Below are 27,973 nucleotides of genomic sequence, written 5' to 3' on the forward strand. Positions count from 1 at the left end.
TGATTTGAAGAAAGTGAAAAGACACACACAGGTGCCAGCTTCACTCATTCTTCTGCAGTGAGGAGGTGCCAAATCTAGCACGCTGCTCATTCACTCTCACAGAGAGGGTGGCCTGGAGGTCACAGCGCTGGTTACAGAGGTCATCAGAGAATTAGTTCTCAAGAAATGGATCTTGGTTACATTATAGCTAGGAGGGCAAACAAATCAAAACTATTAAATGCTAATTGGTATCATTTAAAAAACCCAGGGTGGTTGACATGAGAACATCTTTGGAAATGTCATTATGGTGGCTAATATGGAGAAGCTGTTCGGTGAGACTGATTTAGTTTCCCCTTGTGATTTTATTCACACACATCCAGGACAGTCCCGTAGAGTCAAAGTGGCATTCTGGTCTTTTGATATTTAGTTTTTGTTGAGATTTTTCTTGTTGCGTCTTTGGCCTTATACCTCTACTTTCTTTCTCTCTGTTTTTGGCCTTCCGTCCACACTGAGACGGTTTGAAAATGTAGTTTTCGCGTTGTAGTGTGGACTGTAAAAACGGAGGGATTTGAAAATGACTAATATATTAACTAATAGACTAGAATTAATATATTCTTTATGGGTGGTATTGTGCCTGTTGTGCGCTATTTACTTTCACACAGTTGCTAAAATATGTTACTTTGCACACTTTTCATTTCACAGTCCTGCAAAGATTACAGAAAAGTTACTAAATTAGCCCATTTTCAGCGCTGCGCTCGTTGTTTTCTGTCTTCAGGTTTAATTCCGCTTGAAGGTAAGATATCTTACAGATTAATGAATGAACCGCTCGTTTTAAAATGTTCCCGGTCTACTGAGATTTGTAATGACATCCTTCAAACCTTACAATGCTAATTATAACTTGTTAAAATAAGTAACGTTAAATCCACTTCACCAGCTTATTACTCTTCGACACAACAGCGATGCCATAGATACATAGCTACTGAAAAAAAACCGGAAGTTCAAAGACTACATTCGAAACATGGCTTCATGCTTGTTTCTCTCATTCTCTGGCGCATAATGTCAAGCTACACACTTTAATTTTCTGCATCGACGTTCTTGGAGTCTCGCGACCACTAACGCCATGACACACATTCTCACCAGGTGCTATTCATGGATCAACTGCTATCGTGTATTTTACCTGACTTTCCAGCAGACGCGGGCTTCTGCGCATTGAATTGTCTGGCATTCCTGCTCATGCGTTCAAGGCTCTCCAGTAGTTTCATACGGAATCAAAACAGTAAGTAAACGCCCTCAACAATCATCCAGAAGACCCTAGCAACCACATGGCAACAGGCTAACAAGCACACGCCACAATTCACATTAGGGTACAATTCTATAAACTGATTTTGAGACGCCTTAATAAATTAGTACTTTTATTCAGCAATGATGCATTCAAGGTGACAATAAAGGCATAATGCTACAAAATATTTTTGTTACCAATAGAAATGTTGCTTTTTTGAACTTTCTGTTAATTATAGAACCCTACAAAACATATCAGGATTTCCACAAAAAATATTTTACTGAACTTTGTTTTAGCACTAAACCAATCTATTTCAATCTAAATGCAAATATCCAATCTATTGTAATCTAAATAAATACATTGAACTTGTCCTCAGTCAGTGCTCAATATTAGAATGATTTATGAAGGCTTAATTTAAACCGTGTAAATTGTAATATTTCACAATATTACTGTTTTTACCTATTTTTTAATCCAAAATATGCAGTCAGCATAAGATACTTCTTTCAAATGCTGTAAAAAAATCTAACAGACCTCACATTTTTTGGAACGGCAGTCTGCATATTGTAAATTCATGTTATATTTTCACATTCATTTTATTTAAAATATAAATTTGTTTGTTTAATTAAATGAAATAAAATATATAAATATAGGCTAATTATTTTTATTAAAAAGGTTATTTCTTACACTGATAAATCCATCATATATTTTTTCTCTTCTCATTATCACTTTGAATCTCTGAATGAGACCCACTTCACTGAGCAAATGACTATTTCGACCACTAAACTGCAAAACTGGTCGCCAGTTTGTGTGAATGTCACACCTCAAGTGCAATCTGCTAATGGAGTTTATTAAGCATCATTAAACATCATTAAGGTCAGTTACTCTGCTTAGCTCTTTGAAATACAACCCCGTACAGACAATTAGCATGATTATAATTCTTATAAATCTTATAGGCTAATTATTGTGCTGAGGATTGGGACTGTATCATAAATATAATATATAATAGGCTGCTTACTTTAGTGAAATTTATCAAATGACTCGGCTCAAATGTTTTACCTTTCTAGTTTAACCTAAAACTAAACATATAAAATTACTATTGAAACATTGTTACTGACCGTTGAAAATTTTAGGGTTGGTATGATTTTTTTAATGTTTTTGAAAAAAGTCTCTTATGCTCACCAAGGCTGCATTTAATTGATAAAAAACTGATCATTACTTCAGTGTCACATGATCCTTCAGAAAGCCTTCTGAATTGCTGCTCAAGAAACATTTCATATTAGTATACGAACATTGAAAACAGTATTTTTGGAAACCATGCAGCATTTTCATAGGAATCTTTAATGAATAGAAAGTTCAAAGGAACAGCATTTATTTGAAGTATAAATATTTTGCCTTTACTGTAACTTTACATGAATTTGATGCTTGCTAAATAAAATAATTAATTTCTTTACAATTTTAACATTAGATGTTTATTGGTGTGATTACTTTATGACAGATTTGTATGTGAGATTTTACACATACAGAATTGAATACTTTTTTTCACCCATTTGTTGGCGATTTATCAGAGATTAATTTCATGGAAACATTTAAATAGATTAAAGAGAAACCATACATTGTTTGGTCAGATGCACAAGATCAGTTCACTGGAAGAATAGCTGCACTGGTTTGTTGTTTTGAAGAGGAGTCAAAATTCACACCTCTGCTCCTGTGGCCCCTCCAAGCCTTTCCCAGACAGATTCAGGCCGAGTCCTGTGGTCTGAGAGACGGCGATGGCTACCGTAAGCCTGCGGAGGTGTCACCTCGCACCTCTGAGTCCCACATATAAACCTCCAGCCCTCAGTCCAGCCTTCATTCACACTCAGAGCCACAATATGGAAAGCTCAAGCCACAGCCAGCAGAACCAGTGGATCTATTCGAGCTCGGAGTCGGAGTTCTACAGCGTTTCCTCTCCGGACACCGTCTCGACAGACCAGGGCTTCTCCCCGTCCCTCCGGATCCAGCCTGCATGCTCCAAATCAGTCAAATCGACATGCGTCGACAAGAGAAAGCGCAGGTTAAAGCTGAAGAACCCGAGCGAGCAACGGCAAAGCGCCAGTGAGAAGGAGAAGTTGAGGATGAGGGATCTGACCAAAGCCCTCCACCATCTCAGGACGTACCTGCCTCCGTCCGTAGCTCCCGTGGGCCAAACCCTGACCAAGATCGAGACGCTACGGCTCACCATAGGCTACATCTCGTTTCTGTCAGCTCAGCTGGGTCTGGGTGAAGAAGAACTGACCCACAGGAAGCACAACTCATATTCTCCAGAGATCGTTGGCTATTTTCAGTGCAGGTCTACGGCTGGAGATTGTGTCGGGCCGGGACAGTGTCGCGGTCACTGTGATGGACAGTGTGAGGGAAGACCAAGTCATACAGTGCAATGTGTGGATCAGTATCCACAGCAACATTTAACAGAGCAAAACGTCTCTGCAAATATAGACGGCTTCCTCCAGTCACAACAGTGTGCTCAATCAACACAGACATACCAGGTATGTAAATAATACTTTCAAATGTTATATTTTTAAATTTGTATTGTAGATATGTGATAAATATGTACCTGGTCTATCCTTGAGTAAAAAAAGTAATATTCTGAAATATTATTAGAGTTTAAAACAACTGTTTTCTAAATTTTGAATGTATTTTAATTTTAAAATGTAAAATTGAATTATATATTTTTTTTTTTGATGCGAGATGTCTTTAATCCATTCTTTATCCTCTATTTCAGGTTTATGGGAGAAACTTAGGCTATCATCTTGTTCCTCAAGCTTACTGGAGCTGACAGCAGAACCATCTCCATCACATCCAAAGCAAAAATGATACCTACTACTGTTTTGTGTACAGTAAATTGATGTGGATGTTTGGCATCCTATCTTGTGAAAGCAATAAATGTGAACCCAAGTTAATCCTGATATTCTTATAATTTAAGTTGTATGTGTTGTCCATGTCTGTTCTCTGTAAATACAAAACTATATTTGATATGTATTTATAATAAAACGTATTATTAAAATAGTTTCCTTTGTTCTTGTCCTTTTTTGGATATTTACAGATCCTACATTGGTGTTGATTACAATTTTTGAATTATATTTATTACTATGTTCCTTAAAAGTGTGTGTGTATGCTTAACTGTACTGTACTATGCATATATATATATACGCACACACACATTTCAGATGCAAAATGTCTAAGTCCGTCTGACATTTTCCTTTTACATGAGCATTTTTAGCCTATGTTTAGATTCATTAATTTCACTTTAATGGCAATTTAATGTTTATGAGTCGGTCAGCGCTCTCGCACCACACGTTCATTTTCTCATGCAGTTTCAACATGTAGCCTATATACAATGTCACGTAATGTTACAGTACAATTACCTCAGAAAAGCCATTCAGTGTCCATAAACTGTATTTAGCAAAAAATACCTTGTCCTATGTTTTAATTGAATATTGATGGATCAACATTTTTTTGGGGTGGTGTGTTTTACCTAAAAAATCATATAAATGTGCGAGGTGGCGAGGAGGGCCTTATTGCTTTCTGGAGGTAAAAGAATCAGCAGGATGGGGCAAAAGGCACCCATTATATTGATACAAACACTTTAGCTAAAGTACTACATTTTGCATTATTTCTAATACTTTTCCAAAACGATCACTTCAGCAAAGTTTGTACTATTTTCTGTTTATTTTAATAAATAAAGGAAATGTATTATACTGACTTATTACTGACTCTCCCCAATTTATACATTTTGGTGACTTGCCATGTAAAATCATTTTCTAAAGATTCACAACGAATTGCTGCACAACAATCCTTTGGGCCTGTCCCAAATGGCACACTTCATGTGCACTTGACAAGACCGTAGGGTGTCCCATTTGTCATTGTAGGTTTCAGAACTGTGCTCACGAGTGACCCCTATACGCCCTCGATGCGCACTTCTGCCGAACCCGCACTGAGGGTTCTGTGGTCCGCACTGAAGACCACGAGGGCTTTGCTTTTCATTTGGGACAGGGCCTTTGTCTGACACCCACTTCAGGTCTTGGAGTCTCTACTAATGATCTGATGACCAGAATCAAGTGTGTTTGATTCAAAATGTGCAATGTTGGAGAACTACATATAGAGTTCAATATTCTCATAACATGGTTGTCATTTACCGTCGGTACTTCTCCTGGATGTTTCCGTCTCAGGTCCTTCATCTCATCCTGAGCTCTTGTTTGTGGTGGATTTTTTTCATCAAACGGAAAGAGATCTTCTGAATAGATGACGCTTCCGGAGTTGCTGTGACTGGTTTTACACCTGGAGCAGCACTTAGAACAGGTGGATTTTCAAAATACACCTTAAATAGTTTTTAGCTCATGGCTCAGTACCTAAAACCATTTGTGGTGAACAATCCTGTCCAGATCAAGCCGACGCTCTGGCTTCTGCTGCAGAAGGGAGCAGATAAATTCGCAGCATTCTGTGAGAAAGATGGAGAGACGTGTGATTATTACCGTAAACTTTACTGTACATCCGCTCTACTTTCATTCTTCTAAGCTGTGAGATCTTCAGGTCAGACACCCGGGACAAATTCCTGCATTATCTACACAGCCGCCTATGAAGTTTTGCATCAGAATTGTACTTGAAGTAATAAACAAATCACCTTCTGTCAAGCCAGGTTTGTACCAGGTGTTCATATTGGTCCTGTACAAGTCGAAACTTATCTGGAAAGTATCTACACAGCATTCTGAACAAGAGGATCCCCAGAGACCAGACCGTCACCGGCTTTCCGTGAAACTCGCCCTTCGCTCTGTACTCGGGAGGGCAGTACAAATCTGTGCCTGGAGGAAAGAGTGTTTGTCTGATGTGTAAGTCTCTACCACAGCATGTCTTCTCAGAATCCATTAGCATACGAGTGTCGAGTTAACTGATTCACTAGAGTTTTGAGAACTAATACACACCAGAGTAACTCGTGTAGGCAGATTCTGTCAGGAAATTGGCGGATCCAAAGTGAATGAGTGTGACATCGCGGTTCTTTACGTTTATCAGCAGGTTCTCTAATTTGATGTCGCCATGGTAAAAAGTTTACCACGGCGACAGCACGCATCAGTGGCTAGTGTCGCCGTCCACATGATGAGTCGCGCAAACTTCTCCTCAATGCTGCCGCCGCTGCATTGCACAAAGTCAAACACATCCATGCAGTGCGAGAAACGCTCGAGGACCATGACGTAGAAGTTCTGCTGGTCCTGCCAGTCCAGCAGCTTGATGATGTCCTTCGCTGGACCTTTTTTACTGGCCAGGATCGTCAGAGCGACTTCTTTGGGAAGGGGTTTGGGATGATCAGGCTGGAAGAAAGAAACAATTCACTTAAAGAAGTTGAAGTCGCCCACTTTCTTTTTCTTCCTCTTCAGACGAGAGATGGGAAGCTGGTCTGCCTATCCTTCAGGCTTCTTCCCGTCAGGCCGATGAGGAAGATGTTTCTCCGCCGTGCTGCTGCTGGGGTTTTAGCCTGGTGTGCGGTCACGGTGATGGAGGTCGTGAACCTGCTCGCTATCCGTGAATAGTTGTACTCGTGAACTACTGTATAATGAATAGCTGTTGTTGTGTATTAATCACAATAAATCAGCTAAACTTAAATGAGTAAAGAGTTAACGGGCGACGTTCTAAATAATCAATCTCTTTATTACGTCATACTGGCTTTGACGTCACTTAACTTGTGTAGGCTAATGTTTTCCTTTAAATATTAGGCTATATTAAAATTGTATGGTATCCTCATGCTTATAGAATTACATCTGAATAATGACTGTACAATTTCTTAAAAAAGCCGTAACTGCAGTTAATCAAATGTATACAAACGGCTAAATAGTTTTAAACATTGTAGTCAGTTATGTTGTAAACATTATTAGAAATAAATATATTACGTATAATGTCAGCTAAATAGCCTTAAAATATTAACATTTGAAGTGAACAGTTTTATAAAATGACAGGCTATTACAAAACGTAGGGGCTACTGCAGCAGCCAGAAATAGCCTAACAAATTTTTCTGTTGTGTATTTAACAATATAAATGTATTAATATTTATTTTGCTATTTTATGTAGGCTAATGTAAAGACGTAGGCCTAACGTTACACGATAACGACTGCCAGTGCCAACTCTCGCGCATTCAGCGCTCTCGCACCACACGTCCATTTTCTCATGCAGTGAAAAAACATCACGGAGCAAAGAGGACACCGACAATGGGCTAAATCACAAAAAGCCTCAGCTTTTTTTTTTTTTTTTTTTAAGTTTTATTACGAAATTCAAACAACAAATATCGTTTTGACGCTTTCAATATGGCGTGACATCGATATCGCCTCAGATGAAGAGAAGCGGGAGCGCGCTTGATCATTTCCAGGTAAGTTGTAGCCTAAGTGGCATTAAAATGTACATTATGGTCAATTACATATTTATAGAAGTCATAATACCGTCATCTAGCTATAATATGACACAAATAGTATTTCACTAATTAATTTATGGTTTCTACCACCTAAATGTAGGAAAGAGAGAATTATATGGCATATTTGGCATAAAGCAAACAAACACATCACTACATGAATATGTCTAACGTGCTTGGAAAACTAGCCTACATATCCCAACATGCTCCCAGGATTAATTTGATAAATCCAAGTATAATCCAAAAACCTGCCACTAGATGTCAGCAACGTCTTCGTGTGTAAAAGAACAGCATGCAGTAGTAGGCCTACTCAAAAGCAAAAAAGTAAACATTTCCATCCGCATTGTTTCACGCGTGAATATAGGCTAGTTATAGTTTGTAGATTTATGACTGTTTTACGACAATTTTGTAATAAGACTATGGATATTTTTACCACACTCTTACTATGGTAATACCATGTTTTTTGGACATACACCACATACTTTTTATTTTGCAAGGATGCATTAAATTTATCAATAGTGTAAAGACCTTTACACTGTCAAAAACACAAATGTTGCACCCTATTTAAAATAAATGCTGTTCTTTTGAAGAAAGAATAAGGCAGAAAAAGGATTTTCATCATTGATAATGAGAAGAAATGTTTATTGAGCAGCAAATCAGCATATTATAATGATTTCTGAAGGATCACGTGACACTGAAGAGAATACTTGTGTAATGATGCTAAAAAAAATCAGTCTGGCCATTACTGGAATAACATTTGACATTTTAAAATATTTTAACCTTAGTAACAAACCTTAGCATGTAGGCGGTAGTAGTGTTTATCAAGGTTTCTGGACATGTACGCCAGTTGGTGTTCTTTAATCTTCAGTGGTTTCTATTTCCATGCATATTGTAAATACTATGGTAATCATTCAGAACCATGGTATAAATATCAAAATATTACCCTGTGATACACAACTGTTGCACTGCCAAAGTAGTTGATTCTAAGCACTGATACATTCCCCAACATTCAGGCTCCTTCAGAAAACAATACAAGTTAAGAGTAGAACTAAAGGGCGAAACTGTTCATAATGGATTTGTACCAGTTTTTGGATTATATTTAACCCTCATTGGATATTTTCACATCTGTTCCCTGTTTAAAATGCTTTGCAACCAGAGAATGTCTGATATGTTCTGTTTCAATGAATCCTGTAAATGCAAAGCTATTGAATCTGGCACAGGGCTGCATCATAATAAGCGAAGCAAATGTGACACATCCTGAATGATTTAACTAAAACAATAAACAGAAAGGAAATTACTTTCACCTCTGATGGTCACAAATATTAGTTATTTTGTGTGTTGTAGTTTAAGCACCATGATCCTTCAGATGTGATGTGTATTCAGATGGTGACAAGTGAAGCTTATTGTTGCTAATGAAGTTCAACTGCATGTGAAGAGCCATTCACGCCACTAAGTCTAGCCACAAATCTAGCTTTTGAGACCCCCCTCACATTACATAATGTGAGTGAGCTGCATTTTAAATGCATAGAACAGTTGTGTGTGAATTACAGTGTGTTGTGGAATTAGCCCACAAAGTTTATTTTGGCAGCTAATAAGGGATATTTGATGTGCAAATCCCAATCTCAAATACACACATTCAGCTCTTTCATCTTGGAGGGCAAATACACAATTAAAATGTGTGAATGTGTAACAATCACGTGTTAATCGGCTCATAATCACATGGGTGTTAAACTAAGTTAGAGGAAATCCCCCAAATTAGGTTAGAAATGACACCCTCTCATTCTGGTTAGTCAGGTTTATCACATGTATTACATTTTAATGCCGTATCTGCAATCTACACTCTTAGAAAAAAAAGGTTTCATGCTGTTCTATATAGAACTAAATCCATAAAATGATCCCATGATGGGAACCCCTCAAATGTTCTATATATGAAGCACCAGACAGAACCTTAATGGTTCTATATAGAACTTTTTCTTCTAATGTGTTTACAGGGCAGTGATGTACTAAAAACTGATTTTTTTCTTCTTCTTTTCATACAGACGACCCCGTTGTCCAAACGATCCCCGACCCTGTTAGTTGAAAAACGACTAAACGCTGTATTCTTCATTTCTGTCCAGTTGTTGGCGATGCCACTTTGTAAAGAAAAACGACGCACCTATAGACTGAACGTTTAATACTCGTGTGCATGATGTCAGCAATTTCACAAATTTGCGTTTTTTTAGTTTACACGGTGACGATAACGGTATAGTTTTCAAAAACTTGCACTTTGAATCCTGTTTTCAAAAGTTTGTGTTTTCAGACCCCCAAAAATGCTGTTGTCGTGTAGGCTAAATGAACGACCAGAACTGTTGAGTTTAGTTTAGTTTTGTATTTTAGCTAAAAAAATGCCTGTCAGGAATAATGTTGAAATACATGAGAACTTGGATTCCTGTAAACATTTCTGAGGTGTAACTTCACACCTATGATTGAGAAACTATCTTAAATCTAGTTAAAATTGACATTTAAAATCATTTAAAAGCATCAATTGTGGTCACATTTTTTGAGCACATCGCTAAAACCTTTTAGATATCATTAAAATGCATATAATTGTGTGTATGTGTGTCTCTGTTGATGCAGGGGTCAAATGCGACACTTCTGTTTGTGGGAACTGCGGTCACTGATCTCGTCCACCACCATCATCTGCTTCATCACTACAGGAGCCCTAAGAAGGTGTCATATTCAGACCCCTGAGGTCAAAATTTCATGTCTAGCTAAGAATGCAATCAAAGTGATGTTAATCATGTTAACTTGAATGAATGGCTGTGATGTGATTGTGTTTTTCTCATGGTCCTCTCCACACATATTTTGATAGAAGCCAGATCAACTAGCCTATGTTTTATCTGTTGGAGGATTTGGATATGTTATCCGCACTGACCTTGGAATATCCAGATACTCTGGACTGTTCATGAGGCAAATACACACAAGCACAGATATACGTTGTTCATTATGGCTGGTCAGCTTCAGAGAGAGTGCTGCACTAAAGCTAAACTTTTCTGAAATGCTGTATACAGTAGATGCGACTAAAGAACTGTTCTGCATTTAAAGAACTGTTCTGCATTTGTCATCATTTACTCACTCTCATGTTGTTTCAAACCTGTGTGAGTTTCTTTCTTCTGTTGAACACAAAAAATATATGTATTTAAAGTAACCAGACAGTTAGTAACCAGGATGGTACCCATTGACTTCCATAGTATTTTTTACTACTATGTAAGTCATTGGGTGCTGTCAACTGTCTGATTAACAACATTCTATAAAATATTTTCTTTTGTGTTCAACTCGTACAGGTTTGAAACAACTTGAGGTTAAGTAATAACAAAATGTTAATTTTTGGGTGAACTATCCCTTAAAACAAATAACCTGGGCATCAGGTTGTAAGTTCAAATGTTTATAAGGGAATGTTATGTAACTGGTCAGTATTGCGTATATGTTTTTCAGTATTTGTAACCACAGTTTAGCTTTCTTTTGGTTCACTTATAATTTTCCTGTGTGACAAATGAATTTGAAGTACAAATATTCAATGTAGTTGCTCTACTGTAGTATCTATCTATCTATCTATCTATCTATCTATCTATCTATCTATCTATCTATCTATCTATCTATCTATCTATCTATCTATCTATCTATCTATCTATCTATCTATCTATCTATCTATCTATCTATCTATCTATCTATCTATCTATCTATCTATCATTTAAACTTGGAAGGGTTGTGTGCTCGGGCTGTTTCTGGACGTCACACCTCAGATCTGAGGCTGGAGAAGCTGCTCTTTCCCACAGACCCCCTACTTCTGGTGTCACTTCTCCTCTCAAGTACTGACTGGAATCCTCAGAGGTGCCAACTCGCACCTCACGGAGGATATATACAGGAAGAACATGGTCCAACCACAACCTCATTCAGCAACTCTACAGCCATGGATATCTCCAGTTCTGCTCTTCAGCTCCAAGACAACAGCGCTTTCCTTTTTGGCTGCGAGAACATTCTGGATCCGAGCTACGGCGTATCAGATGCGGGCTACTACAGCGCCGGCAGCAGCCTGTCTCCGACCTCTTCCATAGATTCCTGTGGCTTCTCCCCTCCAGCATACTCTTGCGGAGCGGGACACGACATACTTCAGGTCTTCCCACTCGACAGCAGCGTCACCCAGGAGAAGAACAAGGGCCAGCCGCCCAAGAGAACCGGGCGGCCAAGGTCAAAATTCCCTGGAGTGAAGCGGGAAACCGCAAGTGAACGGGAGAAGCTGAGGATGAGGGATCTGACCAAAGCTCTTCAGTATCTCAGGACGTACCTTCCTCCATCAGTGGCTCCTGCCGGAAAAACCCTGACCAAGATTGAGACGCTACGGCTCACTATCCAGTACATCTCCAGTCTGTCTGCTCAGCTTGAATTCAGTGAAGACGAGGCAAATCGTGGAAATCAGGCCGAGGTCGTCACCGCATCAACCATGTTTGACAACTTCAGTGCGGCCCCTTCATTTCCTCAAAGTTTACCTGCTCAGCAGTTCCCATCTATGACCTGTTATCAGGTATGTACAGTACATGTTGCTTAAATACTATTTATACACTATAAAGTACTATTATCATTACTACTACTATTATTATTTATTGTTAACTATTTAGAGATGTAGTCATTTTAAACTATATTGTTCTTTAATTGTTGTTATTTTCGTTTCGTTGAGATACTATTATGTTTAAATTAATAACAATTTAAATATATTTTACATTTGATCTTTTTGTTAATGTTTTTTATTTTTATTTTATTAGTTTTTTGTCTATATTAATTGTATTTTAGTTGTATTTATTTTACCTCATCAAGTTAAACTAAATGAGAAATGTTTCCTTGGCAATAATAAAAAAATAAAATATAAGTGTAAGTTTTTGTAAATATAAAATTTTTAGTTAACATTTATTTTATTTCAAGGTACAAATTTTTTTTATTTTTACTGTTTTTATGTTTGGTTTTAGCTTTAGTTTACTATAATAATCTGGGTTGTAACTGTAAAAAACAATTTGATCATTAATAATAATAATAAAATAATAATAATAAGGTACATATGAAAAATGCTCCTGTTCTTTTTCTTAACATGATCTGCATTTTATTTTTCCAGACTCAGAATCCAGTCGAAGGCGATTTCCTTTCATTCCCAGCTCAGGATTTTTGGATTCCCCAGCAACACAATTTCTTCCATGGACAGTGCTGATCTGATAAAAAAAGACTGAATTGTAAAACCTGAATGCAAAAATTAATCTGTGCAATGTCTGTAAGATAATGAAAATGAAAAAAGACTTTATTTTTTTATATGTTTGTATAGCTATTTATATTTGTGTATGTTAAAAATATATTAATATTTATGAATTGTATTTTTTCCCCCGGCAAATAAAGCCTTGAAAAATCTTGCATCACTTGTTTGAGTCGTTCAATAGTGTGCCCTTTATTCAACACAAACCATAAAGCAGCATCCTAATGAGAGACAGCTGGGTGATAGTCATTCCTCGTTGTAATTCACATGTTTAAGGAAACCCTCCTGCAGAGCGAGCATTAATGTGGGCAGGATAGTAAACTAACTCGCACAGGTGAGACCCTTTAATACCCCTCAGATTGTAAACAAAGCTCTGTGGGGCTCTTCCTCTGAAATGCAAGAGTCTGGTACCTCTTTCAAGCAATTCTGCATTTGACAAACAGTCACATGATGTGTTTCTTAATGCAACATAGACCTATTATATCTTAAAGTCATCATGAAATCAAAATTAACAATTCTTATTTTTTTATGGAATATTGCACCATTTATTATAAATGATTTATCTGTCCACACATTTTTATATATTTTTTATATTCATGTGCCATTGTAATCTTTAATTAAAATAACTTCCCCTCCCTCTTGCAGCGACATCTCTTCTCTGATAACGTGTTTACTGGCGTGAGGGCGGGACAACCTGTCACTCACATGAGATCCACCAATAGCAAGCCACAACCATCCAATCAAATCCCAACGGACAAAAGTAAGTCCACAATCTACATTGTAAGTCTACATTATACAAGATAATCGCAACTACTGTTTTATGACGACTTTAAGTACCCATGGTGCCAGCAACAAGGTTGAGGATCTCAGGATGCCACAGACATATCAGTTTGCACAGCAAAAAAAGCCTTGCTGTGACTTTGTTAAAGATATTAATAGCACCATTAGTGGCGTGTGTGACAGCTGTTCTTCAATGTCCATTTATGTCGTAAGAGTCTTAAAGGTGACAAGTCTGCAGCTGCTTTCAGACCCCATAATAATGAATGACTTCCTCACCCTCCCTTCCTCCCATTTGTGCAGTCTTGTCTACTTCCTCTGTTGAGTCCCTATGACACAGACGAATTAACCACGTTCATCTACTTACAGAATCAAGAAGTGCTGTTACGCTTTGCTGTGCTGTTACATCTTGGCCTGTGTTATGGGTGGTCCATTCCACCATTAACTTTTCAAGTTGTATGTGCAAAATAAGTATGTTTCCCATTAATTTCCTCCATAGATGTTTTAGAAACAACAACACCTACACACACACACACACACACACACACACACACACACACACACACACACACACACACACACACACACCACGCACACAAAACAATTACATAAAAAATGACAAACTTTTTTATTTGAAGTTGACATTCACAATATAAGACTAGAGATTATGAGCATAAATATATTTTGATATTTATTGCAAAACATCTAAATGTAAATATATACAGTATTTGAGTAAAGACTGACTTCAAAATTATAAATGAGTAATAAAATACCACAAAATATTTTAATTATCTAATTTGTTCATAGGCACAGAACAGCAGATAATCAGACTTACTAGAAAAAGTCTCTATTCATTTTCAGGGGGAAAACATATATATATATATATATATATATATATATTGTAAAAGTCAAATATGAAAATATTGTACTTCAATATATAGAATATTCAAATTGACACTGTGTTTAGACTGACTGTTCAATCAGCCAATTCTTCACGTGCGCTTTGTTTTCAGATACCCATTTAAAGTTGGCTTTAGTCTGCTCAATGGCCTGTTCTACTGCATACGAGGCAGTATTAAAACTGCTCGCTGCAATGTCCTCTTTGAATCGTTGTAACTGTGATTTGCCAAAGAAACAGAGAGAAAGAAAGCGATAAATACACACATTTTCATATTTTCAGCAAGACACGTGTTATATCTACTACACATCTCAAGAAAAAAAGAAAAGAAAAATAGATTACAGCATAACAACAGAACAAAAAAATATTACATAGTAACTACTGTTCAAATTTGGGGTCAGTATTTTTTTAATTAACATTAATTAATTAGCAAGTAATACCTTTATTCAGCAAGGATGCATTAAATTTGATCACATCATTTATTTTATATTTGTCAAATACATTTTAACATTTTTCAAATAAATGTTCTTTTGAACTTGTGATTATTAATCAAATAATCACAGGAATAAATAGCATTTTATTATAATAGAATATTTTAAATTGTAATAATAATTTACAATATTGCTGTTTTTTACTATATTTTTGATCAAATAAATGAAGTCTTCGTAAGCACAAGAGAGAGAGAAAAAAGTATACCAATCTTAAAGCATTGTATTAATGTTTGTTTTGTATTTGACCCATCCCAAAGCAACCTCTTATTAAAATAGCACAAACCTGTTGCAGTTCAAATTCTGTAGAAAACTTTTTGGTGACGCCGTGAATCAGACTTTCAAATAAGGATCTTGTATCGTAACTATAGAGATCACGTAACAGAAAAAGTCAGTAGAGAGTAAATACTGCATGTTTTGATGAAAGAAGTAAATGCACTACTTACTCTTTAATTATATATTCCCACTTGGCTCTGACGAAGTCCCAAGCCAACGGCTGCCCTATTACATTGCCCGCAACATACACAATAGCGAAGATAACGTCCTGCTTCCTAATCAGGTTTGGATCTGTTGTGTATTCCAGGTACCTTTAAAAAAACAAAAGGCAATTACATGAGTAATAACTTACAGTGTTTAACTTACAGTGGAATATTTTCCTCAACATCTCACGATTTAGGGGCCCGAAATAACCTGCCTTTAAATCCCCCTGAAATCAAAATGTAAGTTTTTTAGCTTTTAGTATGTGTTAGCCTTAAGGTTATAAATAAGCTGGTGTGTTCCAAAACAATGACAAAATTCGCATTTAGGAGATTTACAGTCTCTCACTTCCACTAAAATGGATCACGGATTTTTATGACATCACCGCGGACTTCAGCTTCTCATCACATCTTCTGTCCCCTATGCCATAAATACCACCTGGCTAAAGCAACCATTGACACTTTACGGAGCAATATGGGTTGGAGATGTGTTCGGTTACTCAAACACTCGAGTTTTATTCCGTTTTCCAACTGTACGTTGGTACGAAATGGCTATAATTCATTCACACAATCCAACGTATCATCAGCACTCGAATTCGCTTCCATGCTGCTGTCAAGTACGACTTGCAGTCTGTGAGGTAAACTAAACGCTATTGGCTATTTGAAAAGGGGGAGGAGCCATTCAATATTTCCCGCCTTAGCTTCCTGTTTCAGTGGAAATTACGTCAACGTATCATACAAAGCTGCACGTTCCAAGGCACTTCATTGGGCCTTTAAAATAAATTAATTTAAATAAACAGACTTCTGTCTCGCATACATGCTACACTGTTCAAAAGGTTAGGGTTAGTAAGAATTTTGTTTTTGTTTTTAAAGTCTCTAATGCTCATCAAGGCTGCATTAATTGATCAAAATTACAGTAAAAACACTAGTGTTGTTTTCTATTTCAATATTTTTCAAAATTGTATTTATTCCTGTAATGTAAAGCTGAATTTTCAGCATCATTACTCTAGACTTCAGTGTCGCATCATCTTTCAGAAATCATTCTAATTTGCTGCTCAAGAAACATTTGATAGATAGAAATCTTTTGAAACATTATTACTCATGCACTTAACACCCCCACCTCCCCCCTCCAGAAACAAACAAAAAACAAACAAACGTTTGAACAATAGTGTATGTACTAGGATGCGGTATGTATAGAGCTCACCTGGTTAACAGCCAAGGCTCTTTAGTGCATGATAGACCAAATAACAGTTTCTCTGCCTCTGCAGCAATAGTACTGTTCTTGAACATCTTCCATCCAAAATTCCACTCCTCAACACCACCAGCTGCGATGGCATTACAGTACACCGTGCTCTTCAGATTTGGGGGAATTCTTGAGTGGAAAAAAATAACATTGAAATGAACTGAACTGAACAGAACCGAAACAGTAAGAGCTAAAGTGATCTGACTTGAATTGAATCAATACTTGAATGAACAGAACTAGAAGGAACTGAACTAGTTTGAACTAAATTCTGATTTGAATTGTCAATAGTTTGAATAGACCTAGAAAGAGCTGAACTAGCTACAGAGTAGAACTGAATTGAATTAAACTCCCATGAACTGAATTCTGACTGTAACTGAACTGAATTGAATCTCTGAATCTCTGAACTAAATTCAAGTGAATTAGCAGAGTCAGACAAAGCTGAACTGAACTGGCATGTACTAAATTTAGATTTCAGGCTGAGAGAAGCGGTTGTCATACGGGCTACTGTCAGGGTTCTTCATCCATTGTCTGTACCACATCCCAGTGAGCTCTGAACATCCTTTCACTCCAGTTTTGCAGGCCATTGAAATAGCATTCAGTTGGTTGTGTCTATAAACAGAATTCACACAAATCAGACAATATTTCAGTAACCTCCAATATTTATGAAACAGAAGTGATATTAACTGTTCCAATTCAGAGGCTGCATCCTTCGAAGGATCCCGCTAAGTTCGGAAGAAGCGTTTTTAAATGGGGCGGTCTAGCCTGACTGTTCTTGTTGCCTAGCAACTCTAAAAGCTGCCAAGGCGGATTTCGAGGCCGCATTTGAAGGAGCGTTCGAATTGGGACAAGTATTCGTCACGCCGCTGTGGCGCAATCGGCCTTAGAAGGATGCAATCTCTGAATTGGGACGCAGCTTTATTTTAAAGTGGTAATTTCATATTTGCATTTCTTTTTTTCTTTTTTTTCACTGAGGTCTACGTAAAGTGCCAGTAATGGTTTTGGACCAAAAATAACAGTAATAATTTAGTTTTTTATGACCATATTCCACTCCGACCCCTGTTTTTTGCAATTGTGCCTACAGTAGGCTATATGGTTTTTATGTAAACATAATCTTTGCATGCAAAATTACCAGTGAGTTTGCTCAAGATTTTACAGATTTCCTCACATTTTATTCATATTTACCACATTGTTCTTGTAATAGTATATATTTCCTCATTCCCTCAATATGTTCATGTCTTTTTGTGGTCTGTCTGTTGTCAATACAGAACGAGTTGCTTAGTTTCAATAAATGTTCCTTTTTTACTGATGAGGAAGTTTTCATAGTACGTTTAACTTAAGGGTGTCCAAACTCAGTCTTGCAGGGCCGCTGTCTTGCAGAGTTTATCTCTAAACTTGCATTAACACATCTGCCTGAAAGTTTATAGTATGCCTGGATGTGCCCGAAGCCTAATTCCATATCCGGAAAGGCACGGAAAATGAATAACACATGCCACTAAAGGGACATGGTTGGCTTGCTGTGGTAGTCGGTTACATTATAGTACATCAGATTTCACTTATCACATGAAGATAGTAGGGAGGATTACTGACAGGACAATGTCAGAGGATTTGGTGTGCAACAGATCCTGAGCCTCCTTGACAAATATCTTATCTTCCATGCCAGAGAAGGCGGTTCAAATCCCGCTCTGAGAGGGTCGAGTCGAGTAGGATCATCAGAGGGGATTATACATGGATTGACACTTCGAATTCTACCCAGAAATAGTTGACCATCTGGGTACCTTGGGAATACTCATTTCAACATACTATGATTTGGGTCGAACCATTTTTAATTTGTTTATGATGGATAGTTTGCGAATTGAGACACAGCACTTGATTAGTTGGTTCAGGTGTCTTTAATGTCATGATCCTGGTTCTTTTCTCTTTCTCTCTCTCTACCTCCCTCTGCTGGTTTCTTCCTTTCCCTATTTCTCTCTCTCTCTTCCATTCTCATCCGCTCATTCACACACACCCATTATCACTCACTCATTCCCATCAGCTGTTCCTTGTTCTCCCGTCATCCTCACACCTGCTCTCTATCCCCTGTCATTAGTCTCTCTATTTCTATCCCTCTTTTTCTGTCGGATTATTGTTGACCTGTTATATGTCGCTTATCATTGTGTTCTATCTACAGAAGTGTTTGTCAAACTCAGTCCTGTCCTGTCCTGTCCTGTCCTGTCCTGTCCTCTCCTCTCCTCTCCTCTCCTCTCCTCTCCTCTCCTCTCCTCTCCTCTCCTCTCCTCTCCTCTCCTCTCATCACCTGTCCTGTCCTGTCCTGTCCTGTCCTGTCCTGTCCTGTCCTGTCCTCTCCTCTCCTCTCCTCTCCTTTCCTCTCCTCTCCTCTCCTCTCCTCTCCTCTCCTCTCCTCTCCTCTCCTCTCCTCTCCTCTCCTCTCCTCTCCTCTCCTCTCCTCTCATCACCTGTCCTGTCCTGTCCTGTCCTGTCCTGTCCTGTCCTGTCCTGTCCTGTCCTGTCCTGTCCTGTCCTGTCCTGTCCTGTCCTGTCCTGTCCTCTCCTCTCCTCTCTTCTCCTCTCCTCTCCTGTCCTGTCTTGTCCTGTCAGGCGGGTGAGCAGACCGAGTGTTTGTCATTTCTGACTCAATGTGAAGTTGTTTTCTCGCTTCAGCCTGCCACTTATGCCAAGGAGCGTTCCCGAATCGCCTACATCATCTCCCTCCTCAAGGGACGGGCTCGTGAATGGGGAACGGCCGTTTGGAACTCTGATGCGGACTGTCTTAGTCACTATACCCGGTTCAAAGAGGAGATGTTACGGGTCTTTGACCGATCCGTTCATGGTCCCGAAGCCTCTAGCGTATTGTCCACCCTCCGTCAGGGAAGACGCTCAGTTGCGGATTTTTCTGTGGAATTCGGCACTCTCTCCACCTCATGTGGATGGAATGAGCCTGCGCTAGTGGCGCGTTTCATCGAGGGTCTTAATGCCGAGATCAAGGATGAGGTTCTGGCTCACGAAGCTCCATCTCGCCTCGATCCCCTGATCGACCTGGCCCTGCGCGTTGAGAAACCGTGACATTTAATTGGGGTTGGAGCTGAACTCTGCACGACAGCGGCCCTTCAGGATTGGACTCTCCTGGTTTAAAACTTTTATCTCCAAAGATCAAGAACAATTTGATTTCCCATGATGTGACCCCTTTAAAATGATTTTGTGGTCATAGTTATACAAGTTATAGCTGATGTGTTGTGTTACTAAAGTATTATTTAGAATAAACTGTGAAAGAGGGAATCTTGTATTTACTGGTCCATGTATCTTGTGGGTTTCTGAGTCCAGTTTGATGTGATAACTTTGAAGTGGTCAAAAAGAGGTTGCACCTTTCTCCGCATGTAAGTCTGGAGTGTTTTAAAGAAATAGATAAATAAACACATTTCGTACTGCACAGTCCTGAATAAACATTCTCTGACTCTGGGTATTGAAAATGATAAAACAATGTAGAATGCATGTATATAAAAAATATATATATATATATATATATATATATATATATATATATATACTGTATGTATATATATATATTTTTACCTGCAAAAGTCCATAAACTTCTGATCGGTCAAACATGAGGAAAAAGTTGTCCATATTTCTTATTGCAGCTTCCCATGGTATGTATTCCTTCTCCTCAGAGAGATACTTGGTTGTTCCCAGAGCCAGGGTTATGTTGATTATCTCGGCCCTTTGAATGATCAGATTCAGATGAAAATCTATTTTATTATTTTGAGCAAATTAAATATGTCCAATGATTAAATGTCTCTGGAGAAGAGAGCTTACCTTGCCAAATTAAATGCATCATCGATGATCTGGCCCCTGTTAAGAACTGAAATAACCTACGTGTAGAAGAATATATATATATATATATATATTTTTTTATATGCTAAATGTTTTAACTTAATTAAACGTAATGAGAAACTCACTGTATGATCTGAAGTCAGTTGTGTAAAAAGACGTTCCCAGTTGTGGGAATCATAATTAACCCTGTAGAATCCCGTGACATTCAGGTTGGCCAATACCCAGTCAGTATCTGTCTTCATGGACTCATATGAAGCAGTTTTAGTAAGCAGCCAGTGCTGACCCATGTTGCTACCACTCTTCATCCAGGTGATTGGCACAAACCATTCGTAACTGCAATTATTTTTGAAGATAAACACACAGTACAAGTTTTGAAACAATAGGACATGACTCCGAACTAATGTTGTCAGGGTAAACATACTTGTAGTCAGATGTCATGATGCTGTCTACTGCCTCTGGGTCTATCAGGAAGTGCTGCTGAGAGATACTTCCTGTTTGTGTGTCAATAGTTACTACAGGGAAACCCATCTGAAGAATCCAGCGATTCATAATTTCATTTATTGAGGCTGGTAGCTGGATGCTTGAATCTGCATCTACAACCTAAAAAAAAATAGATTTTATACAAATCAAATTATAATAAAAATGATGGCTAAAAAACAAACGCTAATATTTAAGGAATACATTGCATCAATTTTGTTACTTACCTCCTGCAGTTTTTTCCAAAGATCTGTGTACACAGTGTTGTTGTATGCATTCTCTTTCAAGTAGTTCTGTGGAAATCGTGTGGAAGTGTTATTCTAAGAACAAGTCACTCAAGCCACAAACCCTTTAAAATACACATACATGAAGTCCTTTAGCAAAGACAGGCTCCGACAGAAATTCAGACAGCATTCTCAGTATTGCAGCCCCCTGCAACGACAAAAATGTATCCTTATTCGTTAACTAAAAACACTGCTTAATAGTGTTATTTCAAATATTCTTTAGCACATGATGGAAACCTTGTTATACGTGATATCATCAAATAGCATATTGATTTGATCCGGTGTAATGACATCATACTCTCTTAAAGACAGCGGGTGTGAGGAAACAAGAGCGTCGGCTTCAAATGCACTGTGAACCTGCTGCTGCACCATCAGATCTTTCTTCAAGAGAGAGAGAGAGAGAGAGAGAGAGAGAGAGAGAGAGAGAAAACAGATATCTTGTTACATCTTAATTTATAATTATGTATTTTAAAAATATGTTAAGCATTATTTGTTAATGTTATTAAAATTACACAATTTTAAGTGTTAACAGTAACTTCTATGAAGAGAACATAAACGATCTTAACTTTGCTCATGATTATTAAAAACGTTATGTGACATTCGCCCCATAGCCCACACATGTATGGTAGGGAGAAAGAAAGATGCACACTGCTAATCTGGCAAATTTACAATGAATGAATATTGATTAAGCTACTTGACTTTATATCACTGTGGCATCGTGAGAAATAGGGTATCACAAAGGTGTGGGTTGCTTCACAAATCGAGTCCAGGCAGAGATCAAGTCATTGGCCTCTTTTTAATAATCAACTCAAATCTCCAAAACGTTTTAACCAAAACATTTTCCAGCTTGTCTTTATGCTCTCTAACAAAAAACAGCCAGTCTCTCTGTTTTCAGCTAATTAACAGCTTTTCTCCTTCATTCGCAACAGCTGTGTTCCCACCGCTGAGGAACCTGATAACTGTAGTCCGGGACTAGGTGGCCATCTTGGTTTGTAGTCCCCATTGCTGCAACAACCTAGACGACACATACCTTGCCTCTATGACACACCCTGTCACGATGCCACAATCACGGAATGTTACCAAGCCACGTCTGCAAGGCTTAATTAATCTCAAAATTATACCCTAATTTATTATAAGAGGACGCAATTTTCGTTGGAAAACAAAAAGCGGGTATTTGCGTGACGTAAATTTTTTTTACGTGATAGTCAAACAATGGTTCATGGCACAAGACGCTGAAAACTGCAGATTAAGTGTCCGTTTACAACGCCGTTTTAAACTTTTTGTGTGTTTTGGCCGTTCATTTACGTTGTGGTGGCCTGAAAAGGCAAACTTTTGAAAACGTTTTTCAAAGGGCAAGTTTTTGAAAACTATACACTTATCGTCACTGTGTTAACCATATTAAACTACAAAAACATGAAAATGGCGAAGTCATTCGCATGCATATTACGTGTTCAGTCTAAAGGCGTGTAGTGATTCTCTGCAAATTAACTAGCCTGACATGCATAATACAGCATTTTTAGAAGTTTTTGTGGATCCGTGTGAAGGGGATTGTATTGACAACGTTGTTGTGTGTACGTGAAAAACGCAAAGGAAAAACGTTTTTACTACATAATTTTCGTGTAGGCCGAAACATACATGAAAAATGAAACGATTTCCTTTCACTCTAGAGGCAGTGCTGAAAGCACTGGTGCACTGGTGAAAGCTGAAAGCACTGGTGGAAAATCCCTCACGCTTAAGAGAATCGAGTAACGAAGATGTCATCTCGTGGGAGACAAATGCAAGCTTGTCCCAATGCAGTCGACCAGTTTTATAGGTCTTGTCCTCAACTCTGTCACGATGTTGGTTGTTTCAACTCCAGAGAGAATAATGTCAATTCTGAGGACTGTAAGGCGTCTTCAGGTTGGCCGCATTCAGGAGTAAATTGCTCTCCTGAGACTCTTGGGGAAAGCTCACATCACAAGTTTTTTATATCAACCATTGAGGCACAACCACAAGGTCAGAGTGCGCTTCAGGTAGCTCACAACCTGCTTGTGAGCTACGCTTTGTCATGTGGCAGGGTGTCGCAGGGAGACTGGACTCTACACCCAGAACTGGTGCAAGTGATATGGAGGACGTATGGGGCCGCGGCAGTAGATGTGATCGCGGACAGTCAGACGTCTCACTGCCTTCACTGGTTTTCCCTGATGGATGAACAGGGATCTCTGGGTCTGAATGCACTAGCCCACGACTGGCCAGACACAACACTATATGCTTTCCACCCGTCACCACTGATTTGGAGGATTCTGTGTCGAGTGTGCGACTGCGGCCACCGTCTGCTTTTCACTGATAATAGGACCACCTTGTCGTCTGCCCAACAGACCAGGCCTCCTGAGTCAGCTAGAAGGAAGAGTTTGGCACCCACATCTAGATCGATTGAAACAGTGGGTGTGGCCATTGGGCCCACCAGGCCTCTTTTGGAGTGGACCAGGGACACTGTTTTAAATGCATGTGCGGCATCTACGCGAAAGTTGTGTGCTTGTAAATGGAAGGTGTTCTCTGACTGGTGTTATAGCTGTGATCCATTACACTGCTCAGTGGGATGTATTTTGGATTTTCTGCAACATCTTTTGGAACTTGGGCATTCTACATCCACACTAAAGGTGCATGTGGCGGCTTTAGCAGCTCACCGATCAGAGTTTAGTGACTCTTCACTTGGGTCTGACCAGCTGATTTTTGCTTTCTTGAAAGGAGCTAATCATCTGTGTCCTCCACGGGGCATGCAGAGTCCGACATGGGACTTGGGTATGGTTCTCAATTCCTTGTGTCACCCCATTTGAGCGGTAGAGTCTGACATGAAATGGCTGTCATTTAGTTTCTCTTGGCCATTACAACAGCAAAGTGTGTGAGTGCACTCCATGCGTTATCAGTGAGTTCCCCCTGTTTGCGCTGGAGTAGTGGATTCAGTAGTGTTTCATTGTGGCCCAATCCGGCATTTCTACCCAAGATTTTGTCTCCACTGTTTATGAACCAGCCTATTGTGTTGGCTGCACTGGCAGCAGATCAAACTGACATACGGTTGGAGTCCAATACTTTGAAGGCTTACATTGGTATGACAGCAGCCTGGTGTAAGACTGATCAATTGTTTGTCTGTTTTAGTAATACACGCAGAGACTGGCGCACTGGGTGACGCAGGTCATTTCTCACGCGTACGAGTCTGTGGGGCAGTCTGCGCCCTCATCTATTCACTGTCGCTGTCAAATAGAACCCTGGTTACGAATTCCTAGTGTATTCTTATTGTGTTTGCTACTATTTTGTGAACATAAAAATTATCTTCTTAAACTTGGGGAATACAGTGAATACAAACTTACAATATTCCAGGTGGGCTCAGCATAATCAGCTCCAAGAACTGACACAAAACTCGCAAATCCTTCGTTGAGCCACAGGTCGTTCCACCATCTCATGGTCACAAGGTTCCCAAACCACTAAATTAATTTATTGTCATTAGTTAAATTGATTAGATAATTAAAGCTGTTTAAAAAGACCACTATTAGAAACATACCACATTGTCCACATACCATGTGTGCAAGTTCATGTGTGATTACAGTGACCACCCATTCTTTATCTTTATTGGAGGACACTTTAGGGTCGTAGAAAAGAGACATTTCTCTGTATGTGACCAGACCCCAGTTTTCCATTGCTCCAGCAGCGAAATCAGGCAGTGCAATTTGATCTAGGGATAAGAAAGTAATAGTCTGACTGGTTTTCCCCCCAATGGCCCCTAAGTGTTTATGTATGTAACAGATTGAGACACAAAGTTTGGAAAGAACTTGCTTGTTTAAACTCTCACCTGATTTGGGTAGAGGGTATTTGATGTTGTAATAGTTTTCGTAATACTTCAAAATAGGGAATGTCACATTAAGGGCGTAATCTCCATGTCCATTCTCAATGGCTTCTCTACGTCCCCAGATTCTGATCTAAAAAAAAAAGAGAGAAAAATTGATACATTTAATACCCATTTTTATTTTGTTGTCTGCATTTAAAAGATGTGTATAAAAGGAAAGAAGAGAGTAAGAATATATACCAAAACATTGGCCTCTGGTGGGGATTGTATGTTGATAAATTCACTGACGACGAAGGCCAACAGATATGTTGACATTTTTTCAGTTGGCTCAAATCTGGTCAGTAAAACCTCTTGATTATCTATAGTGATGCTTTCAGTGCCTAGAAACGTGAGAACATGAGTGAAGAATTAAACTGTCTACAGATAAATCCATGCAATACCATGCAAAGGTTGGGGGTTAATTAGATGTTTTTGTGTTTTTAAAGAAGTCTCTTATGCTCCCCTATCAGCCTAATACCTTGATATAGAACAGCATCTATTTTAAATAGATTTTTTTGTAATATTAAAAGTGTATTTTCTGTCACTTTTGATCAATTTAATGCATTCTTGCTGAATTAAAGTAATATTTTTTTCTTCTTACTAACCCCTAGCAGTTATAGGAAGAAAAAAAAAACCTTTTAATAATTGTCCGGAATGTTAAATGTAAAACAGTGCTTACATAAAACTGTTGATGCATGGGGGAAAATATAGTAAAGCACCAGTAAGTGATTAAAGAGCAGGTTATTAACCACACCCAACAATCAATGCTACCATTATACAACTTTGGAAAAACTTCAGTCGAGTTGACATAATTGGTAAGGTCTAACTTTTAAGTGTTTCATATTGGCAATGTGTCTTCAACTTCAAAAGATTTGTGAACTCAGAATCTCTGGTTGATACTGTGTCTCATTGAAGTATCAAGAAGCATACCAATGCAATCAAACCCTCAGTATAGAAGCATATACAAATGGACTCTATGAATAATGTCAAGCTTTGTTTACCCAGTTAAACTGAAAAGGCAATATTGTCAGTATTGTCTAATATTTTCTATAGAAAATACTATCTTGCCCTCAATAGGGTACCTATTACATTTGTCACTGTGTGCACTAACCCAGCTCCATGCCGTTAGCAAGAGCCACAGTTCCAGGAGGGTGTAGGAGAGTCAGGTGGAACACGGCCTTCATTGACGGCTCATCAAAGCAGGGGAAAGTTTTCCGGGCGGAAGTGGGCTCCATTTGAGTTGTGGCAACAACTCTGCCAAAATGAAAGTTATATTAGTTTGTAAGAGTTGTGTGATTTAGCTGCTCAAACATGCATTTTAGTCTGGGACTAGGATAAAGCCTTGTCTGTGAAACAGGGGGTACATATTTGTTCCCCTTTTTTTTTTTTTTTTGCTATAATTCTGTCATGACCTGATAGTAATTGAGATACATAAAATAAATATTTTTCATTTTAAAATGAAATTTTACATTAAATGTGTCACAGGAAAATGTAAATGAATCTAAAAAAAAATAGAAGTTGACAAAAATGTGTGGGAAAAAACATACTGTATAAGAAATGGTGATCTGTTACAGGACCTAAAATACATGTTCCTTATACATAAATATACTAAATTAAAAAGGTTGAATAAAAATAATTGTCAACTATCTACTTAAATACAGGGATTATATTAAAAATAAAACATTTGTTATAAATCATTTTATACTTATGAAATTATTATTATATTATATATTTTTTACGAGTAATACATTTTTATTAAAGTTTTCACCTTGATTGTGATTACATAAGCGGTTAAAATACAAACGTTTAAATCTCGTCTTACTTACCGAAGTCATTTCAGAAGTAATTATAGCTTTACACATCTTACTTTTTCACGCCATTTTCTACGTATTCGCTTCTGTAAAATCCTCCTAGGTCATCTGATAGCTCTCCACGGAATTCTGTGTAGAGCCAATAGGATTTTCCAACTTGTAGTTTTTCTTTCAGATGAATAACCATAAACTGTGTTCCTGTTTGAAACCAGGTTTTCAGTATGGCCGGAGCGCTTGTCCCTCCCGAACCCGTCAGTTTCGCATGGTGCGTCTCCGACGTCAAGGTGAAGTTCAGTTTATTGGAATGAATAATGATCAGGTTGGTCTCCTTCGCGCACTTGAATGCCACTCCAGATTTCCCAGTGAAAATGTACATCCCATGCTTGTCCGTCACCAACCGAGGCCAAAGCGTCACATTGTAGTACTCAGGGCGAAGGCTGTCAGGCAGTCTGTACTTGTCCCAGGGCTCTGAGTTTTTGGGGGGTTCTGAGGTGCTGTAGGGGTTTGTTGTCATCTCCACACCATTCTCGTCTATGCTATTTACCTCGTTTTTCCGTTTCTCTTGAGCGTAGAGCACTGATAAAGCAAGGATGGTGAGCACGGCCCCAACGCTCAGCCCAAGTAGCACAAACCCTATGGGCTTACTGATGTAGCCTTTCCCCATGACTGCCAAGTTAGAATGAAGTCTCAGGAGATGTTGTGAGGAAAGATACAGGAGTTAATGATGGGGCCAGGACACGATCAAGTCTATCTGGACTGTGTTGATGTGTGTGTGTGTGTGTGATTAAATAGTGCTGACTGGGATGAATCATGCTGCTGTTGCTCTACCACTTCTGTGAAAAATAGTTACACAAGCTCTAAATGTTAAC

The 27,973-nt window shown here is 38.4% G+C and overlaps 3 protein-coding genes across 4 annotated transcripts; 2 read left to right on the plus strand and 1 right to left on the minus strand.

The window, feature by feature from the left end:
* The first annotated feature begins 646 nt into the window (after positions 1-646).
* mespba (mesoderm posterior ba) lies at positions 647-4,306 on the plus strand. 2 transcript variants are annotated; one of them, XM_079601240.1, is made up of 4 exons: positions 647-772; positions 1,120-1,255; positions 2,938-3,783; positions 4,020-4,187. In XM_079601240.1, the coding sequence occupies exons 3-4, from the start codon at positions 3,028-3,030 to the stop codon at positions 4,071-4,073; spliced, it is 810 nt and encodes a 269-aa protein (XP_079457366.1). In that variant the 5' UTR covers positions 647-772; positions 1,120-1,255; positions 2,938-3,027; the 3' UTR covers positions 4,074-4,187. The 2 variants fall into 2 exon arrangements, with proteins under 2 accessions (XP_079457366.1, XP_079457367.1); XM_079601241.1 differs by lacking the exon at positions 647-772 and having other exon boundaries at positions 972-1,255; positions 2,980-3,783; positions 4,020-4,306.
* A 3,083-nt stretch (positions 4,307-7,389) lies between these two features.
* Positions 7,390-13,453, plus strand: mespaa (mesoderm posterior aa). Its single transcript, XM_079590783.1, has 4 exons — positions 7,390-7,649; positions 10,305-10,397; positions 11,432-12,249; positions 12,832-13,453. Exons 3-4 carry the CDS (start codon positions 11,638-11,640, stop codon positions 12,922-12,924), a joined length of 705 nt encoding a protein of 234 aa, XP_079446909.1. The 5' UTR covers positions 7,390-7,649; positions 10,305-10,397; positions 11,432-11,637; the 3' UTR covers positions 12,925-13,453.
* A 1,142-nt stretch (positions 13,454-14,595) lies between these two features.
* Positions 14,596-27,850, minus strand: anpepla (alanyl (membrane) aminopeptidase-like a). Its single transcript, XM_079590673.1, has 19 exons — positions 27,161-27,850; positions 26,405-26,547; positions 25,495-25,634; positions 25,261-25,387; positions 24,989-25,143; positions 24,782-24,895; positions 21,672-21,815; positions 21,517-21,582; positions 21,378-21,443; positions 21,095-21,273; positions 20,799-21,006; positions 20,656-20,711; positions 20,413-20,560; positions 20,131-20,222; positions 17,344-17,454; positions 16,807-16,974; positions 15,573-15,713; positions 15,413-15,491; positions 14,596-14,856 (listed from the first exon to the last, which is right to left on the minus strand). Exons 1-19 carry the CDS (start codon positions 27,766-27,768, stop codon positions 14,704-14,706), a joined length of 2,898 nt encoding a protein of 965 aa, XP_079446799.1. The 5' UTR covers positions 27,769-27,850; the 3' UTR covers positions 14,596-14,703.
* Between the last annotated feature and the right edge of the window lie 123 nt (positions 27,851-27,973).

Source organism: Phoxinus phoxinus (assembly GCF_949152265.1).
Source record: "Phoxinus phoxinus genome assembly, chromosome: 2".
Lineage (NCBI taxonomy): Eukaryota > Metazoa > Chordata > Actinopteri > Cypriniformes > Leuciscidae > Phoxinus > Phoxinus phoxinus.